Source organism: Geotrypetes seraphini, chromosome 9 (assembly GCF_902459505.1).
Source record: "Geotrypetes seraphini chromosome 9, aGeoSer1.1, whole genome shotgun sequence".
Lineage (NCBI taxonomy): Eukaryota > Metazoa > Chordata > Amphibia > Gymnophiona > Dermophiidae > Geotrypetes > Geotrypetes seraphini.
In genome coordinates this window covers 12,607,255-12,633,422 of record NC_047092.1, presented here as the reverse complement: position 1 = coordinate 12,633,422, position 26,168 = coordinate 12,607,255, and the positions used below count along the sequence as shown (strand labels likewise).

Here is a 26,168-nt window from a genome sequence, read left to right as displayed (position 1 = left end):
CTTGTTTCCAAGCTGAAGAGCCCACTAACCTTTTTAGTCATTCCTTATACGAGAGGTGTTTCATCCTCTTTATCGTCTTGGTCGCTCTTCTTTGAACCTTTGCTAGTGCCGCTAACTGATTTTACCACATTCTCCGGCAACAAATTCCAGAGTTTAATTAAACGCATGCCTCTCTAGTCCTAGTACAGGGCCATGGTGAGACCTCATCTGGAATACTGCGTGCAATTCTGGAAGCCACACTACCGCAAAGACGTGCAGAGGGTCGAGTCGGTCCAAAGAATGGCCACCAGAATGGTCTCAGGGCTTAAAGGTCTCCCGTACGAAGCAAGACTAGACAATTTGCAGCTCTACACTCTAGAGGAGCGCAGGGAGAGGGGAGACATGATTGAGACGTTTAAATACGTCACCGGACGTATAGAAGTGGAAGATGACATCTTCCTTCTTAGAGGCCCCTCAACCACAAGAGGGCACCCGCTCAAACTCAGGGGCGGAAAATTTCACGGCGACACCAGGAAGTATTTCTTCACGGAGCGAGTGATTGATCGGTGGAACGGGCTTCCAGTGCAGGTGATCGAGGCCAGCAGCGTGCCAGATTTTAAGAATAAATGGGACGCCCATGTGGGATCCCTAAGAGGGTCAGGGCAAAACACTAGCTAATCTTAAGGGGAGGGTCTATAGTGGGCAGACTTGATGGGCCTTGGCCCTTTTCTGCCGTCATCTTTCTATGTTTCTATGTTTCTAGTATTTTTGGAAAGAGTGAACAGGCGTTTCACCCAGAAACTCTGGGCTGGTCTATGGTCTTTGGAAATCACGGTCTGAGAATGTTCAGGTTCCAGCTCAAAAGCTATTAGCTAACCATCTTGAACAGCCATGAGACATCCTCATGTCGGGGCCAAGGAGGAGAGCGTTGATCATGCATTCGAAGGTGAGTGTGATAAGAAAACTGAATTCTGCAGGGAAAAAATGGAGGAGAAAGTGCTGAGATCCTGTTTTTTTTTATATTATAGAAAAGGGGTCAGCTGTGTTGAAGAAATGCTATTGTCTGATTTAATCAGGGTTTGACAGCCTTGAGAAATAATGAGTCCTAACCAGCATAGGCACAAGGGTTATTTTATCTTTAACTACATTCAATTTATTATCACAAATGATACGGACGATTAGTTTGTTCTCAGGTGCGGGGATGAAAGGAAGGCAGACGGCTGGTATAAAAGACTACACCCTGATTGAAGAGGGGCAGCGTGCCGGGGGGACTTTGGGATATCTAGAACAATATATCACAGCCAAACGCTTCCCTTGGTAATGAAAGCCAGCCTGGCTCTTGGTATTTAGAAAGAAAATAGTTGCGTTGCCGCCTATGATGACTGGTGAAGAGAAGAAATATCACTTGTTCTTGAACGAGTGTTTGCAAAACGTTACCGTTGAGGAAATGCTCGAGGGCTGTAAGCTGTTGGTGTTTTAACTGATGTACTGTATACACATTCATAATTACAGCTTTAGCATTATATTACGGTACATTAGTTTCTTTTATTCCATCAATACCTTGCGGTTCTGGGCGGATTACAAAAGGATAAGATTTTGGTCATATCCAGAAGATCACAGGGAAGTTATTGGTTGGAACATTTATAGTCTGGTGAGGTTATTGGTTGTATCAGGAGTTTGTCTCGATATATTTCTTGAACATTCCTGGTTTTTATTTCTCTCCTGAAGGTTCTGTAGTTTGGCGCTGAGATCAGTAAATTGGAGATGTGGCTGTCTAGTTTTGCTGCTTGCATGGCGAGTAGTCCGTCGTGTATTTTTTTACCCTGAATTCCTTTGGTTGGGGTGGATGGGTGAAGAGTGTCTGAGCTCTCCTTGGTCTGGAAGAGTTGTTCCGAGTGTTCAGGTAGGATGGTCCATTGCCATAGGGTTTTGAAGAGCATGCAGTAGAATTTAAAAAGTACGAGCATTCTTGCTTGTACCGGTACCCAGTGTGTTTCTTGGTATACGGCGGTGATGTGGTCGAACTTCTTCAGTGAGTAGATCAGCCTGAGGGCTGTGTTTTGCACTGCTTGTAGTTTTATCATGGTGGTGGGGCAGAGTAGGTATATGATATTGCAGTAGTCTAGTAGCCTTCGTATTAGCGCTTGGACCAGGAGTCTGAATTGTGTTCTATCATGCCTTCCCATTTAAATAATGTAATGATACCACCGTACGTTTTGTGTTCCATGTACACCAGTGGAAGACACTGGAAGAGCAAATCCATTCCCAGACAAACCAACAACAGTTACCCACATGAACCATGTTTGAATTTCCTCTTGCTGTGAGGCTGGCTCAAGTACAAGATCCTTTATCCAAAATTCCGAAAACCGAAATTTGATGATGTGACACATGCTGAAACAATGCAGGTATGTGCGTTTGTCCTCATTCCCATTAGGATCCCTTCTCCATCGCTGCCGCTGCTGCTGTTAGGCTCCTCTCCCCTCCCCCAGAAGATGGCAGTTTCCCTGCCATCCTCAACCCAGCAATTTTCCCGCCGTCAGCACGCTCCTCCCTCTTCTCCCCATCCCGAAGAGTGCCGCTGGGTCCGGGAGGGGATTGGGTCATCATTTTTCGGGGAGGGAGTATATACGGTACAGGTACAAGATCATCACAGTAAACAATCATTAGGCATCAGTTGGCCCTTATGAATACATTTTGACTGTACTCAAAACGTGTCACTACCGTGCATTTTTTTAAGCATGCCTAAGCAAAAATAAGAACAAAACCAAAATAATAGGCATCCTACTGCCTCAGGAAACAAATTCTGAACTCAATATGTCAAAAAAAGAACATAATAAACTTGATATATAAAAAGATAATGAACTTAATATATAAAAATTTTAATATGAAACTATAGAAACATAAAAACTTTATTTATTTATTTATTTAGATTTTTATCCCGTCCTCCCAGTAGCTCAGAACGGTCTACAAGTAAACATTCACAATGGAGTGAATTGGACATACAAGATTATACAGTAGATTTAAATACTTGGACATACGAGACTGTGCAGCAGTTTAGATATAGGGACTATACAGCAAATTAAGAACAGTAGTTTAAATATAAGTAGTTTAGTTTAAATACAAGTTATTTGAGTATAGGCTGAGAGTGGACTATACAGAAATTTAGGCAGAAGATTAGAATGGAGAAAGAAGGGTAGAGGTGGGGTTTAAGGGGGTTGGGTGTAGACTGAGGGTGACCTTTAGTTGAAGAGGAGGGTCTTTACCATTTTCCGGAATGTCATTAGTGAGTTCTGTAGTCTGAGTTGAGGGGGGAGTTGGTTCCAGAGTTGGGGAATGAAGTGACTGTAGGAGCATTTGCGGGCGGTTTCTGAGAGAAGGGACCTTCCGGGGGGAATGCATAGGCGTATCTCCATTTCTGAGCGGAGGGTGCGGGTGGGGATGTAGATGGGTAGGTTGGATTTTCTGTAGGAGGGGGTGGTGGCATAAATTCTTTTGTGTGCTATTGCCAGGGCCTTGAATGCACAGCATTGTGTAATTGGGAGCCAGTGTTCAGCGCGGAGTGCTGGGGAGATGGGATCATGGTAGTTGAGGCTGTGTAGGAGGCAGATAGCTGCATTTTGGACCCGTTGGAGGCGCTTGAGATCTTTTTTGGTTATTCCATTAAATAGGGAGTTGCAATAATCCATTCTGGAGAGGACATATGTGAAGAGGAGTTGGGCTAGGTCAGGTGTAGAGATGTAGGGTTTGATCCTTCTCAGTTGGCGGAGGTAGTAGAAGGAGGTAGAGGCTACTTGGGATATGTGGGTGGATAGGGATAGGTGTCCGTCTAAGGTTACTCCTAGGCTGCGTACTTGATCTGTTGCCGTTAGTAGAGTGGAGTCCCATGATAGTGTTGGGCTTGTGTATTTGGTGTTTTTGTTCCTGATCCATAAGAGTTCGGTCTTAGAGGCGTTCAGTTGTAGTTTGTTGTTTGTCATCCAGGTTTTCATGTCAGAGAGGCAGTGTTGGAGGTTAGCAATTTGGGACGATCGGTTTTCGCCTAGTGGGAGGAGCAGCTGGAATCATAACTATAGGACCATAAAAACCTATTTGAGTGTATCATGTACACAGTGTCCAGAAAAAAAACAGGATCCCCCTACCATTTCCCAAAACATCCTACTGCAGCAGAAACTCCTGTCTAAAGTTCGAGACACTTCTGAGTGTCTTATTTTTCAACAGGCTGGAGCTCCAGCATAGGGATACCAGACGTCCGGGACATGTCCTGTTTTTAGAGGACTGCCCAGGTGCCCGGACAGACTTTCCAAATCCTGGCAGTTTGTCTGGGTCCCGACGAGCTCCGGCTGCATCTTGAGGGCCTCCGAGCGCGCGTGAATGACATCACAGACATCCGCGCATGCTCCAGGCCCTCCAGACACAGCTGGAGCTCGTCGGGGGAAGAAGAGAGGAGGCTCTGGGGGAGGGAGGGGTGCTAGGGTAGAATGGGGCGGAGCTGGAGTAGAATGGGATGGGGCCAGAGGCAGAACAGGGCAGGGCCATGTGTCCGGGGTTTTCGACCCAAAATATGATAACCCTAGTCCAGCACATCGAGCTGTCAAAATAGTCAAGATCTCAATTAATGACATCCTGGGAATTCTTTGAGCCAACAGCTCAGTGGTGTTCAAGGCTTCATGAAGGAGGACATTATGAACACAAATTATGAATTACTTGTAATTAAAAACATACCTGTTCCAGAAATACCTAAACAATTGACCCGCGCTCCCTCTCCTTCCCCCCCTCCCTATTCCACCTGAACTTACAGCACTGTTATAAATATAATCTGCTATCTTCATCTTATCGTAACTTTACGTTGCTATTTATCCCCAACAGGTCCTTTCGGACATTACCTACTAAAATGTACATATGCGGTATACAAGCCTAAGGATTAGATTAGATTAGATTAGATATTACATTTTCGCTCAGCAAATTGTATTTCTATACTATTGCCTCCTGAGGTCTCTGATCTCTGTATTTCCTCTGAATATCTACTTATTGTATTTCGCTGAATGTCCAGCACTCTTGATTGTAAACCGCCTAGAAGTCGCAAGATTGTGGCGGTATAGAAGAATAAAATTATTATTATTACATGTACTAGCATGTTTAACAAGTACTTTGAATCTATGTAAGGGGTCCCATTTTTTCCGGACACTCTGCACAGCTCCGTTGCCCTGCGATTAATTGTATGCAGTACGCTGACTTGTAGCATGGGATTTGTTTTGTATGCGTAACGGGCTTTGCAACAAAAAAAAGCACAGGCTTGAATTATGCCGTTGGCTGGCGTAATCCTGCGCACTCTGATCTCACAGGCAGCCCGGGATTTCAGCGGTTCTTGTGGATTCATTTTAAAAGAAGCTTAACAGAGGCGAGGTGTCGTTTTCTCGGTTTGATAGAAATTCTGTGACTATCTCCATTCACATTCCGTTTTAAGTACGGAACGCAAGAGCCTCTGAGCGGTATTTGCATAGGAATGTTACCTTCAGAAGCTGGGATTGTAGCGACTCTTTGTTTTCTCCACAGAGGCCTTCCACTACAGCGGCTGACTTTTCAGAACATGCTAACATTTCTTATAAGCTGCCTTCCGGAGGACACGATCCTCAAATCAGAAAAAAAAAAAAGTACCCAGTTATAGAATATGCCCGAGCCGCACACAGCTTAGGCGTGGGTATTTAGGCCTGGTTTTCCTTGGCCTAAATGATAAGTGAAATATTCTACAAAAAGAGAATTTATCATTTATAAATAACCTTATCTAAAGAATCAATTATTGATAGTGCTCAGCGATGGCCAATAAGAACTCAAAAGCATGAGGACACCGTCTCTGCCAGTTCAGGCTTATATGCATCATAGCATTCCTCCCTTCCTGCCGTGAAACAGCTAAAACTCAAAGAGTAGCTAAAGTTTAGTAAACATCAAACAAGGGGGTTACTTATCTCAACTGAAACTGTGGAGAGTCCCGGGCCTCAGCTGCTGCTAATCCAAAGTGCTCAGTTCCAAAAAAGTGCTTCATGCTTAAAACCAAAAGTGTAGGCGCCCATAAAACCGGCACTTAGATCACGTTGACAGGGGGTGCTTTAGAACGCCCAAGGTGGTGGCTAATGCCGGAAATGACCCTAAGCATCCTAAGGCACCTCCGTAGACGCGGTTCACGGCAAATATAGACGCTGGAAATGTAGGCTTCAAAAATCCTTGCCTATATTTGAGGTAGCCATGATTCTTCAACCGCACCGTTGCGTGATTGATACATGATCGGCGTCCGTTTTTCAGGTCCGTTGCCAATAGTTCAGCCCTCGGTGCCCAGTAAATGGTTTCTTACCCGAAAGATCTTGTGTAAGCAACATGGTAGGTTCGATTGCATGGATTTGCTCCAGTGTTTCTTCCTATCATTGCAGCTAGAATGGAAACTTCAAAGTTTTTTTTGGGGGGGCAGCTAATGATTTCTATCCAGACTCAGGGGCTGCTTGTAATTGGTGTAATATCTCTTGCTAATAACAAAGCCTGTGCAGAGCAGCCTTTACAAGCCTATCCTATTAACTTAATTGGAAAATGTAATGCAGTTGTATTGGAAGTGTTCTCTTAAATTTATACCCTGCACTTTAAACCGGTGTCTGTTCTCTAATGAATGTATTTGGCAGTGGGTAAAGTGGTGTGAATTGAAATCAGGCCCTTAGTCTTCTGTTTGAAAGAAAAGTGCACGGGAGGTGAGTTGCCTTCAAGCTAGAGAATGACAGGGAGGAAAAATGTATCACCGTTCCTGCCCCCATCCCCACGAGTTCAGTCCCCGTCTCTGCCCCGTCCCCACAAACTTGGTCTCCGTCCCCATTCCATCCCCACGAGCTCGGTCCCTGTCCCCGCCCTGCAAACTGTCAGATCCCATCCGCACAAGCCTCGAATAGTTATGACTTTATACTGAACTTATTTTATGAAAGTATAATAAGAGATAATATTCTGTACAATTGTCATTTTATAAACACAAATAATACAGAGCAAGGATCAACAAAACCCCAGTCTCCCCCTCCCTTTCACAAATATCTCTTCCACTATTGTGAAAACTGAACAAACCAAATTACTACAGAATGCTGCATAAAAGAAATCATGCTAACAGAATACTTCAGTCACACATGGCAGGAATAGTGTTAGGGGAGAGCAACTAGGGCAACTGCCCCCTGGTCAGAGAGAGAGCCCTAAGCCAGCTGGAAGCTAAAGAAGCACAGCCTGGACTTTGCGGTCTCCAGTTATGTCTAATACCAGCTCTAGCAGGATACAGATTTCAAATCTGAAATATTCTAATCACAAAATATTTTTTTTTTAATTATTTTTTTCTACCTTTTGTTGTCTGGTAATTATATTCTTCAAATCATATTGGTCTCAGGCTTTGGTTTTGGGTTTCTTCTGTCTTCATCGTGGCATGGCTGGCTCCTGAAGGTAAAATAGGCCCAAGAGGAGCTGGGGAGGAGATGCCAAGTCTGATATGGGCGCAATTTATTTTACCACAGGAGCAAGACTTTCACCGCTCCCACGGGGCGGTAAAAGGTCTTGTCCCCATTCCTGCGGTAAACCAGTAGCAAATGCCCCATTCCTGCGGATTTACTGCAGTGACCACGGTTTACTGCGGTAAACGGTCCCCATGCCATTCTCTACTTCAGACCTTTTTCATTTATACCAGCAAAATAACCATGACTTAAAAAGAAGGTGGCTCTGTAATGCCAAATAGTTTTACTAAGGGCCTGTTTACAAAGCCGCGCAGCAACAGCCCCGAAGCCCTAATCTCTATGGGCTTCAGGGCCGTTACCATGCTGCAGCGTTAGTGCGGCTTTGTAAAACAGGCCCTAAGTTGCTGCATGGTTTCTAGGTCAGCTTCTCTTACCCCCTCCTTTACTAACGCGTAGCGTGGGTTTTAGCCCCGGCAGTGGCGGTAACCGCGCCGACGCTCATAGGAATTCGATGAGTGTCTGAGCAATTACTGCCGCTGCCGGCGCTAAAACCCACACTACGCATTAGTAAAGGGGGTTTGGTGTTGGTGATGGTGTGGGGCTGACCACCCCAAGTGGCATCTTGGTGGGGGTGCCGGCACCTTTCGGCCTCCCAAGCCACGTTTGCGCCCTCCGTTCCCCACCTCCATACTGCTTTAAAATTTTGCACTGGCCTGTCTTCCTCTGAAATCACTTCCGGGTCACGGGGCCAGGAAGTCATATCAGAGGGAAAGCCATGGCCGGGCCAGAGAAGGTGCTCACAGATTTTAAAAGGTACGGGGTGGGAAGGGAGGACAGGAATGTGACATGGGGGCATGGAATGAGCGAGGGGTTGGTGTGGAAGGAGTGGGAGGCATAGAGGAGGGCGTGGGGGCCACCACTGCCCCCGGGCGTCTCCTACCCTCGCTACGCTGATGATTCTAGTACTTGTAGCTCTGTGCTTTTGTGACTTGCAAATGAACGCCATGAAGTCTCCTTGGGTCTTGGATTCATTTTTGTTTTGGCTTGTTCTTCAGGTGCACCAGGAAGGAGAGGTGTGAACGGTCTCATGAGCCACGGAGGTTTGCTTCAGAGATGAAACAGTGCGTCCGGCTAACTGTACATCCCAACAACATCTCTGTCTCCCAGTATAATGTGCTGGTAAGGTACCATAGTTTGAATGGTAAATGGGGGAGGGGAGGGGGGAAGGGGAGCTGTAGGCTGAATATTGACTGGTTCAATAGGCCACTGTTCTCCCAACTGAGCTAAACTGTATTTATTTACCTCCCTCCCTTTTTACGAAGCTGCATTAGGCTTTTTAATCGCTGGTCGCGGAGGAATTAGCTCCAGTACTCATAGAATTCCTTTGAGCGTCAGAGGTAATACCTCTGCGGTCAGCAATCAAAAAGCCTAACACGGCTTCATAAAAGGGTGGTGGTGGTGGTGGGGGGGGTGTAATTAATTCATTAAAAACTAATTTATGCACAATAAATTTACCTACTTGCCATAATACCCTACGATTCATACCCTAAGACCCCTATGCCCACCCGGTTCATAGACAATGGCGCGAAAGACAAAAGTGCGCGCCAACAATTGAGCGCAGTGCGCGCCCCCGCGCCGCTCTAAATTACAGTTTTTAGGGGCTCCAACGGGGGGTTTGGTTGGGGAACCCCCCCAGTTTACTTAATAGACATCGCGCCAGCGTTATGGGGGGTTGTAAACCTCCACATTTTACTATAAACTGAACTTTTTCCCTAAAAATAGGGAAAAAGTGAAGTTTTCAGTAAAATGTGGGGGGTTACAACCCCCCACACCCCCCTCCACAACGCGGCGCGATGTCTATTAAGTAAAGTGTGGGGGGGTTCCCCCCCACACACCCCTGTCGGAGCGCTAAAAACAGTCATTTAGAGCAGCGCGGCGGCGCGCACTGCGCTCAATTGTCTGGGCGCGCCTTTGTCCCGGCGCGCTTTTGACCTGACACCTGCCCACCCTTCTATCTCTCTATATCCTTTACGCAGATTGTCTTGACCTTCTTCCTTGTACCATTTTTTTTCATTGCCATAATTGTACCCATCTTTGCTGACTGTACCATCCTTCGCCGATTGCACCACTGTTCGCTGATTATTCCATTTTTTTTTCTCTCTGTTTGTACTATTTTTTTTCTCTGCCATCTATTTTCTCTGATTGTAACATTGTACCATTTTCGCTGATTGTCCAGCCCTTCTTCGTTGTAAACCGCCTCGAACTACTATGGCTTTGGCGGTAGAGAATGACACGGTGACAAAATTCATCACCGTTCCCATCCCCGCGGATAACCGCGGGAAATAATCCCATGTCATTTTCTAGTGTCTATTTCAACCTCGGTCCTTCCACACCAGCATTCTTCAAAGCAAAGCTTGAGGGTCAGTGGTTGTGGCCATTCATACTCTCTGATTCTTATGTGAGCCAAGGATAATGAAGCCATTGTGACATCACTGATGTGATTGGCTCTTAGGCACTGGTGGAATGAGGCATTATGACATCACAATATCTGCTCTGGAGACCAGAGATTGTCATTCTGTAGTGTCTGTTTCAACCTCAGTCCTTCTACACCAGCATTCTTCAAAGCAAAGCTTGCGGGTTAGTGGTTGTGGCCATTCACACTCTGATTCTTATGTGAGCCAAGGATAATGAAGCCATTGTGACATCACAATGGCGGGTCAGTGGTTGTGCCCAATTATACTCTGATTCTTTCCTCTCTCCTTAAAGAATGACATGAAGATGGTTTCCCGCGGTTATCCGTGGGGACGGGAACAGTGATGAATTTTGTCACCGTGTCATTCTCTAGTTTAGGGCCAATGATGGCTGGCAAAACAGTGACCATCACCAGCTGAATATCAGCCTCTTCTATTTTCAAAATGTATGCATATCTTTCTGTTTATTTAGTACTCAATACATTGCCCTTACTGAAAATACAGGCCAGAGCGGTAAACATTTATAACAATAAAAACAGAAATATGAAAAGACAAGTCAAACAGGAAAGTTTACATTCAACAGAAACGCTTCTAAATTTTATTTAAAAATTAAAGGAAGTCTTTCACATGCTGCACTGTCCCATAGAATGACTTAATTCTGATGTTCTTCTCGGAAAACCTGAGCAAAGAAGTGAGTTTTCAATTTTACCTTAAAAGTTTTGAAAGACTCTTCCTTGCGGAGAGCAATTGGTAGAGCATTCCAAAGTAAGGGGGAGATGTAAAAGAAAGCTCGCCGGCGAGGGGACTCCACACGTGAACAAGATGGCGGAGAGATCAACCTTTTCTCATTTTGCGAACGACCTGGATAGGCTGAATTTATTGATGAGATTGAGTTTGTAGTATAAAGTGGTGATATTTGAAACAGCGCATGATGAGTTATAGTCAGTAGTTCGAACTGATAGCGGAATTTTATCGGGAGACAATGTTAGTGTCTTTAGCAAAGGTGTAATGTGATCAGATCTTATGGCATTGACTAATAATCTTGTTGAAGTATTTTGTAAAAGTTGCAGTCGCTTAATTTGGTATTGAGGTAAGCCTTGGGAGTTCTGATTGACAAGTCGATGAAGCCGTCCACCCAATGTGCGGTGGTGACGAAAAGGGCGAACATAATGCTAGGAATGATAAAGAAGGGGATCACAAACAGATCAGGGAAGGTTATCTTGCCGTTGTAGCGGATCATGGTGCGCCCTCACCTGGAGTACTGCGTCCAGCACTGGTCACCGTACTTGAAGAAAGACACGGTACTACTCGAAAGGGTCAAGAGAAGAGCGACTAAAATGGTTAAGGGGCTGGAGGAGTTGGCGTAAAGTGAGAGATTGGAGAAACTGGGCCTCTTCTTCCTTTAAAAGAGGAGACTGAGAGGGGACATGATCGAAACGTTCAAGATACTGAAGGGAGTAGATAAATGCAGATTGTTCACCCTCTCCAAGGTAGGGAGAACAAGAGGGCACTCTCTAAAGTTGAAAGGAGATAGATTCCATACAAATGTAAGGAAGTTGTTCTTCACCCAAAGAGTGGTAGAAAGCTGGAACGCTCTTCCGGAGGCTGTTATAGGAGCAAACACTCTCCAGGGATTCAAGACAAAGTTGAACAAGTTCCTGCTAAACTGGAACGTACGCAGGTAAGGCTGGACTCATTTAAGAGCACTAGTCTTTGACCGTAAATGAGCGAACTACTGGACACAATGGACCACTGGTCTGACCCAGCAGCGGCAATTCTTATGTTCTTATGAATGACATCACAGTAATCAATCCTAGAGAAAATGATAAGACTACGTATTGACTGAAAATAAAAAATGTGATGTACGGAATGGAGACATCTCAAGACATGGAAACCTTTTTGAACTATGGAGGACGCTTGTTGTTTAAAAGATAATTCTGAGTCTAGTATAATGCCTAAATATATGAAGCTATTAAGAGATTGTAAATGAAAATCCCAAAGAACAGCTGGATTGGAAAGAATCGTTAAATGACCTGAAAACCACATAACAGTAGTTTTTGAAGTAATCGGCATTAATTTATGAGACCTGAGCTAGTGATTCATATTTTGCAAGCAATCTTGAAGTGGATTTAAATTAAAGCAATTTGACATAGTCGGAAAAAGAAGCAAAATGTTGTCGGCAGAGAAATGAAAGCTTATGCCACATTGTTGGCTTAGAAGGGTTATCGGGCTAATGAAAATGTTGACAAGAGATAGGGACAGTGTAGAGACCTTTGGGGCACCGCATTTCAAAGGGTTAGAGGCTGAGCATGCTTCTAAATGATCAACTTTGAAGGTTCTGTCTATGATGAATGATCCGAACCAATCTAGTACCTGTCCCAATATTCCAATATCTTGTAGACTTTGAAAAAGAAGGAGGTGGTTTACTAAATCAAAAGTTACACTAAGGTCTTGGGCAGTATCTCTCAAACTGTGTGCCCCAAAGAGATTCCAGGTGTTCCACGAGATATTCCAAAATTTTATTTTTAGAAATTCCCTTCATAAGTATACACTAAAATAGATGACAAGTACGTCATGTACACAACAGTTGGTCAATGTTATGAGCATTTGTGTGCATAAAGATACAACTGCCCAGACAAGCATCATTCTTTGACGCAATTGGTCCTTCAAAACTAACGGCAAGTTAGTTATCCTAACTAACTAACGGCAATAGTTATCCTAACTTGAGCAACAAAGCAATCAAGGCTTTGTTACTGTTTGAATCTTATATTTTTGTGAACTTGGATTTTCAGCTCTGAAAGAAATTAAAGAGAAAAAAGAGAATTCCTGCTGCAGGTGGTGAATGATGATGAAATGTGTGTTTGCTTGTCAATCATCGAGCCCTGTTTTGAGTTAATTTGCATTCAAAAACAAGCACATCAATTGGGAGGGGCCAATATGGAGGCTTGACTGCTGACGGTGTCCGTCGGTGTGTGAGATGAAGTTGAAAGTTTCTCTTGTTTGTTTCCTCTCTGAAAATGCCTCGTGCGAAGAGAAAGGGGATGGTCCGGACTGTGTCCTCTCCGGCCCCCACTTCATCCCATGTTCAATCCACCCTCGTCGCGGTCAGACCCGCTCCAAAGATACCGAGTTAGAAGGGTCCTGCAGTAGAGGATGGTGAAGGAGAGCCGCTCTCTTTTATGGGACATAATACTATTCTGTCCTGCCAGCTGCTGTCATTCTGCCATGACAAGGGGCCGACCTGAGACTGAAGCGGTTCTGTTCCCTCTTACTTTTTGTATTAGTCGATCTGTAATCTATTTGTCTAACCCATTATTCTAAATTTTAAATTGTATGTCTAAATATATGGTTATATTTTTATCAATTTTGTTCCTCGCTTAGTAAAACTAAATAAGTGATTCATCAAACTGAAATAAAACTTGAAACTTGAGGGGATTTGGAAGGTTTTGCATAAGTTGGATGCTACGGTTCAGAAATCAGTGCAAGAAATTACTCAGTTGACAGAGAAGATTGAGAATTTATCTCAGAACTTGGATATGGTGAAAAATGAATCTTTAAATCAAGTTAAACAAGTTCAGAGTGAAGTGAAAGGCCTTAAAGAGACAGTTTCTGAGATTATTAAGGATAAAAATGTGATCCATCGAAAAATGGAACAAATTGAGAATTATAATGGGAGGCTTAACCTAAGAGTGTTGAATTTTCCCAAATTCGTCCTTCTTTCTTCAAAAAATATTTAACTAAGATTCTTTCTATGCCTATTCAGGCTATTCCTCCTATTAATAAAATATATTATCTACCACAGCGATTAATGAGTGGAGGACTGGATTTGAGTCGAAATCAAGTTCAACGCCAGGAACAAGCTCAAGAAGACATGAATCCGTTGGAAGATATTTCTAATGGGTTGGAGACTTCACCTACAGAAGGGGTCGGAAAGAGCAACTTTGATTGTTTCATTAGTTTTTGAGCAAGATTTAAATGCAATAATGAAATTATATTTCCATAACTCTCCAAAGTTGTTTTGCGGGCAAAAAGTTTGGATATATCCAGATGTAGTGAAAGCGACACAAGACAGAAGAAAATTATTTCTTTCAATGAGAGAAGAAGTGAAGAGGTTGGGGGTCTCTTTCTTGTTAGCATATCCATGTAAATGTATGGTGCGTTAATGTTGGCAATAAGAATGTATTCTTTGTTCCAGATCATTTAAGATCTCTTTTGGATCTTAAGAATCTCTCTGGGAAAATGAAAGATAGTTACCGTAAATGTTTAATTGGAATGGATTTTTTTTTTCATTATTTTTCTTCTAGTTATTGGACCTCTCCTCTAAGGGGTCCTTTTACAAAGGCACGGTAGCAGTTTAACGCGTGGAATACCCGTGCGTTAAACCGCCTGCCGCGCCACTACCTAACGCCTCCATTGACGAGGCGTTAGGATTTTAGGCTGCCGCGGGGGTTGCGCGTGATGAAATTTCCGACGCGCTAACCCCCACAGCACGCTTGATAAAAGGAGCCCTAAATGTTGTGGTCTAAGGAAGATTTGCCCCCCCCCCCATCTCTTTAATTAAACCGCGATAGCGGTTATTAGCGCAGGGTACAGCGCTGAATGCTCCGCGCTGCTCCCGACGCTCATAGGAGCCATATAAACTGCATATTCAGTGCTGAAGCCGAGACATGGCCTGACATTGAATGTCCGAGAATAACGCTGGTGGTGGTCAGCAAAATATTCACCGCTGCTGGCTGAATATTTATCACAAAATGTCCAAAACATTGAAAATCATTTTTCTATTAGATTAAGCTAATTGTGTTAAGCTATCTTAAACACCCTAATCTTCTTTCTGGAACTTTCAGCATAATGACCACATCCTTAATAAAGTTCAGTGGTGTTGATATTTAAATGCATTCAGCTATTTAGCAGGTAGTTGGCAAGCTGGATGAAAGCTGTTGAGAGGGATATTTAGGGATACTAACCAAATATGCGGAATGTATGGGGTTTAGTAGTTGAGGGGTGGTAGATTCAGGGGCAATGTTAGGAAATTCTACTTTACGGAGAGGGTGGTGGATGCCTGGAATGCGCTCCCGAGAGAGGTGGTGGAGAGTAAAACTGTGACTGAGTTCAAAGAAGCGTGGGATGAACACAGAAGATTTAGAATCAGAAAATAATGTTAAAAATTGAACTAAAGCCAGGTTGGGCAGACTGGATGGACCTTTCGGGTCTTTATCTGCCGTCATCTACTATATGTTACTATGAGAGAGACAAAGAAAAAGAGAGAAAGACAAAGAAAGACAAAGAGAGAAAAAGACAAAGAAAGAAAGAGAGAGTGAGAGAAAGAAAGAGAGAGAGAGAAAGACAAAGAAAGAAAGAGCGAGAGAAAGAAAGAAAGAGAGAGTGAGACAAAGAAAGAGAGAGTGAGAGAAAGAAAGAGAGAGAGAGAAAGACAAAGAAAGAAAGAGCGAGAGAAAGAAAGAAAGAGAGAGTGAGACAAAGAAAGAGAGAGTGAGAGAAAGAAATAGAGAGAGAGAAAAACAAAGAAAGAGTGAGAGAAAGAAAGAAAGAGAGAGTGAGACAAAGAAAGAGAGAGTGAGAGAAAGAAATAGAGAGAGAGAAAGACAAAGAAAGAGCGAGAGAAAGAAAGAAAGAGAGAGTGAGACAAAGAAAGAGAGAGTGAGAGAAAGAAAGACAAAGAAAGAGAGGGAGAGGAAAACGGTGACTGAGTTCAAAGAAGCGTGGGATGAACACAGAGGATCTAGAATCAGAAAATAATATTAAATATTGAACTAAGGCCAGTACTGGGCAGACTTGCATGGTCTGTGTCTGTATATGGCCGTTTGATGGAGGATGGGCTGGGGAGGGCTTCAATGGCTGGGAGGGTGTAGATGGGCTGGAGTAGGTTTTAACAGAGATTTCGGCAGTTGGAACCCAAGTACAGTACCGGGTAAAGCTTTGGATTCTTGCCCAGAAATAGCTAAGAAGACAAAATTAAAAATTTAAATTGAATCAGGTTGGGCAGATTGGATGGACCACTTGGGTCTTTATCTGCCGTCATCTACTATGTTACTATGTATTTAATAAAGCATGGAGCCCATTGAATACATTTGTTACCTTGCAATAAGGGTCATGTATCTTTCCTTTTCTTAGATTTCCTTACACATCCAGGGTGAGTGGGTGGGGGGAGGGAAATGTATTTTGAAGATTAAAATTACTTAATTATAATATTGTAATCACATCATATGTCTTATTGTATTAATAATTGGGAGGAGGGTGGGAGAAAATGATTGTTTTATGGATTACTTGTGTAGTTAAGTGTGCGTTTTTATACAGTATTTTAGCAGCCATATTCAAGCCATTTGCCAGCGAACTATTTGAATGACGTGACGAGAGCGAAAAGGCCGATCTAAACTTTTCTGATGAGATATCCAGTTAGTGGTCTGAGTTTCACTGATGACTGGCTGGCGCTTAAGCCAAAAATTAGCACCAGCCCATATTTGGGTACCGGCGTTCAACTTCTGGTTTCAGTTTAACTGGGAAGGCTGGTGTTTTGACTAAATGCCGACTTACAGTGGTTCAATATTGGTATGAACATCTCCATTCAGAATGTATGTTATGAACTTTCTTCAAGTAAAACTGGGTAAGTGAAAAACAAGTTCACACTCAGGAAGGGAAGTTTAACTGGAGACTCTCAGGCCTATGCTCTACTTCAGGGATCTCAAAGTCCCTCCTCGAGGGCTGCAATCCAGTCGGGTTTTCAGGATTTCCCCAATGAATATGCATTGAAAGCAGTGCATGCACATAGATCTCATGCATATTCATTGGGGAAATCCTGAAAACCCGACTGGATTGCGGCCCTCGAGGAGGGACTTTGAGATCCCTGATGTAGTGTATCTCGATTTTCAGAAAGCTTTTGACAAAGTTCCTCATGAGAGGCTCCTGAGAAAATTAAAGAGTCATGGGATAAGAGGCAACGTTCAGTTGTGGATTAGGAATTGGTTAACGGATAGAAAACAGAAGGTAGGGTTAAATCAGGGATCTCAAAGTCCCTCCTTGAGGGCCGCAATCCAGTCGGGTTTTCAGGATTTCCCCAATGAATATGCATTGAAAGCAGTGCATGCACATAGATCTCATGCATATTCATTGGGGAAATCCTGAAAACCCGACTGGATTGCGGCCTTCAAGGAGGGACTTTGAGATCCCTGAAGTAGAGCATAGGCCTGAGAGTCTCCAGTTAAACTTCCCTGCTTTACTTCTTCTCCTTCCTGCCGCCTCTTGCTTTCCATTTTCTAAACTGAAAATTCTTCTCCGTTGATTTTTTTTCCCCCCCCAGCTTGTGTTGGAAGCATACAATGTCCCTGAACTTTCAGCCGGCGTCAACTGCACGTTTCAAGACCTCTCGGAGATAGACGGCACAGTGGTTGGCAACCAGATCCGCTGTATCTCCCCAGCAGAGAAGGAAGTGCCTAAGATTGTCGTGGAGAACGGTGAGTGTGAGCGTGCGAAGAATGCACAGCATCTGTCTACACCAGGGGTGGGCAACTCCGGTCTTCGAGGGCCGGAATCCAGTCGGGTTTTCAGGATTTCCCCAGTGAATATGCATTGAAAGCAGTGCATGCAAATAGAGCTCATGCATATTCGTTGGGGAAATCCCAGAAAACCCGACTGGATTCCGGCCCTCGAGGTTCGGAGTTGCCCACCCTTGGTCTAGACCAGGGGTATCAAAGTCCCTTCCGAGGGCCGCAATCCAGTCGGGTTTTCAGGATTTCCCCAATGAATATGCATGAGATCTATTTGCATGTACTGTTTTCATTGTATGCTAATAGATCTCATGCATATTCATTGAGGAAATCCTGAAAACCCGACTGGATTGCGGCCCTCGAGGAGGGACTTTGACACCCCTGGTCTAGACAGAACTTTCCATTTTTCAACAATGCAGAGCTTCACGGATTCTTAACTAGAGCTGTACTGTATAGCACATTTTATTATTCAGCTGAATACAAATAATGAAAAATATTATTCGACTGAATACGAATTCCTAATACAAATAAGGGACACTGAGCTTTAACTTAAATTTTAAAAAAGAAGCAACGGGAAATCAGAGATTGAATGTATTTTTGAACAGGAAATACATCAAGATTTCCTGTTCGGAACTATATGAGATCGACATCCATATGCCGGACTAGTCCATTTTATAAACGGGAAAACCCAAATTATGAATGGGGGAAAACAAAGGACATGGATGTCTGAGCAGCAGTCTTTGAAAATGGCCACAAAGACATCCATGCAGAGCAGCAATCTAGTGGTTAATATAGTGGACTGTAAACCAAGGTAGGGTTACCAGATTTCATGATCGTAAAATCCCCAGCCCCAGGCCCGTCCTGTTTCGCCCAAGTCAAGCTTCATTCCACCCCAGCCCCGCCCCCAACCTCTTCTCGTGCTTGGAGCCACGTCGGGAGGGCATCTCCGTGTGCGCAGATATGACGCGATGATGTCACATGCATGCGCGTGACATCACTGTGTGGCATTCACGCGTGCGCAGATGCCCTCTGAGTTGGAAGCTTTTCATAATCAAGACAAAGTGCTGGGTTTTGAAAAGCCGTCCGGATGCCCAGACAGTCCTGTAAAAAGAGGACATCGCCGGGTTAAATCCAGACATCTGGTCACCCCAAACCAAGAGTCTCAAGTTCAAAACCCACTTTAACACTTTGTTTTGTAATTATGAGCCCTCCAGGAACAGCAACACTCATATATACTACACTTCCCCCTCCCCATTCGCGGTTTCCCTACTCGCGATTTCACATAATTGCAATTTTTTTTGGGGGGGGGAGGAGGGACCCTCCCATATTTTTGTCTTCCCCCGGCATCCCGGCCTTACCTGGTTTTCGGGGCAGGAGCGATCTTCCTACTCTCCTGCCCTGTGCAGATAGCCATTAGGAAATGGCTGTGGGGAGTTTCCATAGTCTCTCGAGAGCATCCATTTTGGCCTTTTGAGGCATCCCTATGCTTCGAAACTAAACGCTGTAATATATGACTACTAATAATAACGGGATTCTCTTGTCATCCTCTCAAGGAATCCAGAAATTCTGCTGACTCATACACTCTAAGAATGACTAAATGAATACTGGCTGGAAGGCGTTTTATGAATCCAAATTATATTTATTGTCAACAGTGATTTATTAATATTATTGTAATTATAATTTGTGTAGCACAAGAAGATGAAATGATTGATGATTTACACTGCAGTATGTACTTGAGTTAGCATGGGGTTACATCGTGCCACAGATGACGCCCTTCCAATGATAGCTGTTAGCATTAGGTTTTCTTGTTCAAAGGGCTGACCAGGTTTCTGAGTTCCAGATCCCAGAGTTTACCTCAAAAGGCTCTGAGAAGGATCCCGTTGGCCACCATGGAATCCTAGCATTCCACTTGCACGCACCTGCTCACCCTGCGTTTGCTTTGTTTAGCCCGTGAGATGGCATGAGATAAAATGCACCTCACAAGGGCTGTTAAAATAATCAACAGCAGATGGGCAGCGCTTTTGAGCACCTGTTGGTAATATTTATCCTGCCGAAAATGTTGACAGATTAATTGTCAAGTCCAGTTTGGGACTGATTGATTAATGAATCTTTCAGACGAAGATAAAAACAAATCGAGGATGAGGGCTTGCCGGGTCACAGTCCTCCATCAAACGCGAGGCTTCGGGACTGCATTAACGCAATTACTTTTCTCCAAAGAATGACTGACGTGGATTATGAGGGCATTGGTTTTGAGGTCGCCAATGCTGTTCTGGCTGGCAGAAGGGGAGAAAAGAATTAATGGGGCTGAACAGAGTTGCAGAAGACATCGGGGGAAAGGCTTGGTGATGCGATACAAGGAAGAGACTTGTAGGGAGGGGGTGAAGGTAAGGATCAAAGCAGAAGGTCAATGCCAACGGGAAGCTGGAAGGAGAAGAGGAAAAACTTCTGTGCTGTAGAAGAGATATACGCATGGTAGGGCAAGTGGAGGATAATTGTATAAGTCATTTTCGTTCACGAAAAGCCTTTTTACATATGTAAATAGGCGTTTAGGACCATATTCTGTAAACGGTGCCCTAAATTATGCGCTGGTAGATGCCTTGATCCCGTCTACTGGCGCTTAACTCAATTGCTTTAATCGGCATAGTAATTGATTGCGTTGTTTAAAACCAATGAAACACTCGTTAAAAATAGGCGCTGCTAGGTGCTGGAATTCTGCCTACAGCATGGCGGCTAGCGGCGCCCAAGCTCAAAGCAGGCATGGTTAGGGGCGAAGATGACCTTAGGCACCACTAGGTATGATTCTCCGAAAAACTTATGCACCGGTAATGTAGGGCCTTTAAAACCTGGCCTACATTACCAGCACCCAAATTTTTGTCTTAGGCGCTAGTAGCAGTGATTCTGTTAATGGCGCTTAAGCGCGATTGACACACAGCCCAGCAATGTTAAGAACATAAGAATAGCCTTACTGGGTCAGACCAATGGTGCATCAAGCCCAGTAGTCCGTTTTTGTGGCAGCCAGTTCAGGTCACTAGTACCTGGCCAAAACCCAAAGAGAATCAACGTTCCATATAGAATCCCAAAAAATAGCAACATTCCATACAGAATCTCAAAGAATAGCAAGATTCCGGAATCCCAGAGAGTAACAAGATACTAGAATCCCAAAGAGTAGCAACATTCCATACAGAATCTCAAAGAATAGCAAGATTCCGGAATCCCAGAGAGTAACAAGATTCTAGAATCCCAAAAAGTAGCAACATTCCATACAAAATCTCAAGGAATAGCAAGATTCCGGAATCCCAGAGAGTAACAAGATTCTAGAACTCCAAAGAGTAGCAACATTCCATACAGAATCTCAAAGAATAGCAAGATTCCGGAATCCCAGAGCGTAACAAGATTCTAGAACCCCAAAGAGTAGCAACATTCCATTTAGGGAATCTCAAAGAATAGCAAGATTCCGGAATCCCAGAGAGTAACAAGATTCTAGAATCCCAAAGAGTAGCAACATTCCATACAGAATCTCAAAGAATAGCAAGATTCCAGAATCCCAGAGAGTAACAAGATTCTAGAATCCCAAAGAGTAGCAACATTCCATACAGAATCTCAAAGAATAGCAAGATTCCGGAATCCCAGAGAGTAACAAGATTCTAGAATCCCAAAGAGTAGCAACATTCCATACAAAATCTCAAGGAATAGCAAGATTCCGGAATCCCAGAGAGTAACAAGATTCTAGAACTCCAAAGAGTAGCAACATTCCATACAGAATCTCAAAGAATAGCAAGATTCCGGAATCCCAGAGAGTAACGAGATTCTAGAATCCCAAAGAGTAGCAACATTCCATACAGAATCTCAAAGAATAGCAAGATTCCGGAATCCCAGAGAGTAACGAGATTCTAGAATCCCAAAGAGTAGCAACATTCCATACAGAATCTCAAAGAATAGCAAGATTCTGGAATCCCAGAGAGTAACAAGATTCCAGAATCCCAAAGAGTAGCAACATTCCATACAGAATCCCAAAGAATAGCAAGATTCCGGAATCCCAGAGAGTAACAAGATTCTAGAATCCCAAAGAGTGGCAACATTCCATGCTACCGATCCAGGTCAAGCAGAGGCTTTCCTCGTGTCTTAATAACAGACTATGGACTTTTTCTCTCCAAAGTACACGCTAATATTTGCCTCTGCTTTGAAGCAGACATAAAGGGCTCCTCTTACAAAGTTGCGCTAGGGCCTTAACCCCCAGAATAGCGCACGCAAAACTACCACGTGCACTAGCCGCTACCGCCTCCTTTTAAGCAGGCGGTAGTTTTTCGGCTATCGCACACTATAGCACGCACCAATCCAGCGTGTGCGCTAAAAACGCTAGCGCACCTTTGTAAAAGGAGCCCAAAATATGCATTATCAGGCTAGGAGCAATTTCTGCAGGATTTGTGCTAGTGTTTAAAAAGATATATGGGCGCGTATGTGAATGTAGAAAATGGTGCCAAAATCAGGGCCTCTCTTTTCATTTAAGCTAGATGCCCTGAAGTCCTAGCGATCAGCAATTGTCGGCACTAATTAGAATTTTATACACACAACTTTCAGAGGCTATTCTATAAGGAGTTGCATGCAAATTCTGAAAAGGAGGAATATGGCAGAGGCATGGGTGGGTTGTGGACGTTCCTAAAAATGATGCGCACTGTTATGGAATACGACCAATCTGCGCAGAATTAGGTGCAGGCATTTATACCAGGCTTTAGTTAACATAAATCAGTGGTCTGAAACTCAAACCCTTTGCAGGGCCACATTTTGGATTTGTAGGTACTTGAAGGGCCTCAGAAAAAAAATAGTTAATGTCTTATTAAAGAAATGACAACTTTGCATGAGTTAAAACTCTTTATAGTTTAAAAATATTTCCTTTTGGCTAAGTCTTAATAATAATATTGTCATTTATAGCTAAAGAGACAGATGATCCAGAAACTGTTTTATTTTACTTTTGTGATTAAGATAAACATACCGAGGGCCTCAAAATAGTACCTGGAGGGCCGCGAGTTTGAGACCACTGAGTTAAGGGGAATAGTTAATCTGCTGGATGGATTGGAGGGCAGAGGGGAGAACAGGACAATCAAGCCATTGTGACATCACTGATGAGGTTGGCTCTTATTAGAGGAATGAGGCATTATGACATCACAATCTCAGTTGTTCTTCCCAAAGACAAACAGGATATCATGATTATAGTTAAGCCAGTGGTCTCCAACTCAAACCCTTTGCAGGGCCACATTTTGGATTTGTTGGTACTTGGAGGGCCGCAGAAAAAACAGTTAATGTCTTATTAAAGAAATGACAATTTTGTATGAGGTAAAACTCTTTATAGTTTATAAATCTTTCCTTTTGGTTAAGTCTTAATAATAATATTATCATTTATAGCTAAAGAGACAGATGATCAAGAAACGGTTTTATTTTACTTTTGTGATTAAGATAAACATACCGAGGGCCTCAAAATAAGACCTGGCGGGCCGCGTGTTTGAGACCACTGGCATAAATGGTCACGCCTAATTTTTAGTTGCAGGACCAGCCACTATGCAGATTCTGTAACTCAAAAGCTTAGACATTACACTCCTCCCTCCGTATTTGCGGTGGTTATGGGCAGGACCTAGCCGCGAATATGAAAAACTGCAAACAACTTTTTATATGTTATTCGGGGCTTTTTTGTTAACAGCCAGCATTTTTACTATTGAAACCACGAATAACCTGTTCTTAAAAGAGAGGCAATATCGGTGAAGACAGCAGCGATTTTCTGCGTGCATGCTGGGAAGTAGCACTTTTCTCTGTGAAGACTGGGAAGCTGGGAAGCAGCGATTTTCAGGGTGAAAGATTGTAAGCAGCAGTTTTCTGAGTGAATGCTGGTAAGCGCTAAACTTTTTCATCGGTACAGTACAGGTACTTTATTTGTGACTTATTTTTTTTGGGGGGGAGGAGTCAGCATGTGAAAAATTGCGAATACGGAGTGAGAAGTGTATACCCTTAGAGGGATATTCTACAAACAGAGCCAAAACAGGTGCCAGCAGTGGCGTAGTAAGGGAGAAGAGTGGCAGTCCACCCTGGGCACCATCATGGTGGGGGTGCCAGCACCCCATCTCTTTTCCACCCCCCCTCTTCCTACTCCTTCCCCCGCTGCACGTACGCCCCCTTCCCTTCCCCGTACCTCTAGTAACAACCTCAATATGCTCCTCGCAACTGCGTCGACTCCCACTGATGTCACTTCCTGGTGCCATGCATGGGAAGTGACATCAGAGGGAGAGGACGCGGTCACGAGAAGCACGTTGAACTTGTTGGTCGCGCCAGTGAACAACTAGAGGTATGGGGGAAGGGGGGAACACGCGCAGCAGTTGGGGTCGGGGAAGGAGCGAGGTAGGGGTGCCACCGCCCCGGGAACTTCTCACCCTTGCTACACCACTGGGTGCCAGTAGGATGCCGGACTCATATCTACGTAAGTGCTTTACAGTGCTTAACAGCACTATGGGCGTGGCTAATGCTGGAAGTGGCATTAGGCACCATAAAGCACCTATGTAGGCGCAATTCGCAGCCTAGATAGGCGCCGGAAATGTAAGTCCAGAAAACTCTGGCCTACATTTCTGGCGCCAAGAGGCGCGATTCTCTATAGGGCATCGTTGTGTGATTGACACGCAATTGGCACCCTATATAGAATCTGGGCCTTAATCTATATCTCATTGTTCATGATCATTGATTGAAATCTTTTTGTAAACCGCATTGAATCCTTGTCGAAACTTGTGGGATAGAAGAAAATGTGTGGTATGGTTCTATAAAATCGCTCCTAATTTTAGGCACAGTTTATAGAATAACGCTAAATGCATTTTTATTCTGCAACAGTTTTTTCAGTACCATATGTATAATTTAGTCCAATATGCATAAATTAAAATTCTGAACATTTTATTATATATCTCATTTTACCCAACTGAAGCAAAGTGAGAGAAATGTAATTCTGGGGAGGCAGTCCCGTAGGAACCAAAAGAGTGAGATGTCCCCATTAGTCTTTAAAACCTTTACTGAGCAGACGAGGTATTCAGTAAAGTTTTTGAAGACTAATTTTGCTCTTTCTTTTGGTTCCTGGACATCTTTTGTGACTTGTTCACACTTCCTGTTTTTTGCTTCTCATTCGAATATCTAGCCGATGTCAATAGGGTAAGATTTTCCAAGTGAAAAGTAGTTGAGGGACACGAAATCATGATAGAGAAGATGGAAGGCCTAGAGGAAATCCCTTTTTACTGGGAAGGTGATAGATGCCTATAGCAACCTATCGGCAGAAGAAGCGGTGACCAAAACTGGAAAACATCCAGCAGACTTGGAATCAACACAATAGACTTTATTAAAGAAAAGGAAGATAGAAGGCAAGGCAACTGAGTAGACTGGTCTGACGCAGAAGAACCTCTGTGCCTTTAGTTAAAGTGTTACTATGCTAAGGTGTATATTCATTCCTAATATTATTACTGTTCTGATTGTTTTTAGGAGACCATCAGGTGGTGCAGCTCCAACTCAAGTCCAAAGAAACGGGAATGATTTTTGCCACCACAAGCTTCGTTTTCTACAACTGCAGCGTCCACAATTCGTAAGCCTCTCTTATGCTATTGCAAAAGAAGGTGGGGATGGATTGACTGAGGGATGGACCTTTAGGTTCCCTCAACCCTGTTGTTATTTCTTGTGCACCAGCAGTACGAGGAAACGGTAGATCCTGCAGGTCTCGATGATTAAGTCTAGCCGGTCCTGATTGTACAGAGACAAAAGTTCTCATTCATGATCGAGGCTGGCTATACTGAAAAGTAGGAATGCGCATTTATTTTAAATACAGTGCTCCTCCGCAAATTCGCGGTCAGCGGTTCGTGGTCCCGGTCCCGGTCATTTGCGGTATTTTCCAATCCATGAATGACCGGGCAGGAGAGGGCAGCCGGAGCGCCGGCGAGTGAAGGAAATCACTCGCTGTATGCTCCCACCGCCTTTTCCTGTTCTAAAGTCAGGCCCAACTGTCTCCCCTGCCTAAAAACCGTATTCGCAGTTTTTTGAAATTCGCAGGGGTTCCTGGAACGTAACCCCCGCAAATTTCAGGGGAGTACTGTATAGTTTTCCTACAATTGAACCTTAAAAATCAATCTCACAGACCTCGGCGGTGTTGCTGCGTGTAATATAGGTTTCACACACACAGACTATTAACACCAAATTCGTCATCGGTCTCTACCGTCCTTATTTTTCTAAAGTGCATAATAGTGCTTTATATTACTTAAATGAGTGCTCATCTTTTTTTGCAAACGTGGCTAGGGGTACATAGATCATTTAATATGTACTAATTGCTTTTTTATGCTTCGTAGGGGAATTCCTTGAAACAGCCTGTGGCAAAACATAGTCCTATGTCGGAATATGTACCCCTAGCCGCCTTTGCAAAAAAAGATGAGTACCGTATTTTTCGGACCATAACACGCATTTTTTCCACCTCCAAAATAGGGTGGAAAAGGGGGTGCGTCTTATGGACCGAATACACTGCGCCCCCCTCCAGTACCTTTTGTAGTGGCCTTGGTCCAGCGCAGTCTCCTGGATGGCTGCCTTGGTCTTTAGAAGAGTGACGCACAATGCTCTTCCTGCCTAGTCCCACACCACTCTGTGATTGGCTGCAGAAAGTAATTGATGCACAACGCAGGAGCGCGATCTTTGCGCTTCCTGCCTGGTCGTGCCGCTCTGTGATTGGCTGCAGTCAGTTACTGACTGCAGCC

The 26,168-nt window shown here is 43.8% G+C and overlaps 1 protein-coding gene across 2 annotated transcripts in view; it reads left to right on the top strand.

Annotated features, from left to right (window-relative positions):
• PLXNA4 (plexin A4) overlaps window positions 1-26,168 on the top strand; it is a 1,110,463-nt gene that overhangs the window by 728,724 nt on the left and 355,571 nt on the right. For both annotated transcript variants that reach the window (XM_033958729.1, XM_033958728.1), the window contains exons 6-8: window positions 8,498-8,621; window positions 17,229-17,382; window positions 24,916-25,015. In XM_033958729.1, coding sequence (XP_033814620.1) covers window positions 8,498-8,621; window positions 17,229-17,382; window positions 24,916-25,015 — 378 coding nt within the window. The remainder of the gene's footprint in view (window positions 1-8,497; window positions 8,622-17,228; window positions 17,383-24,915; window positions 25,016-26,168) is intronic.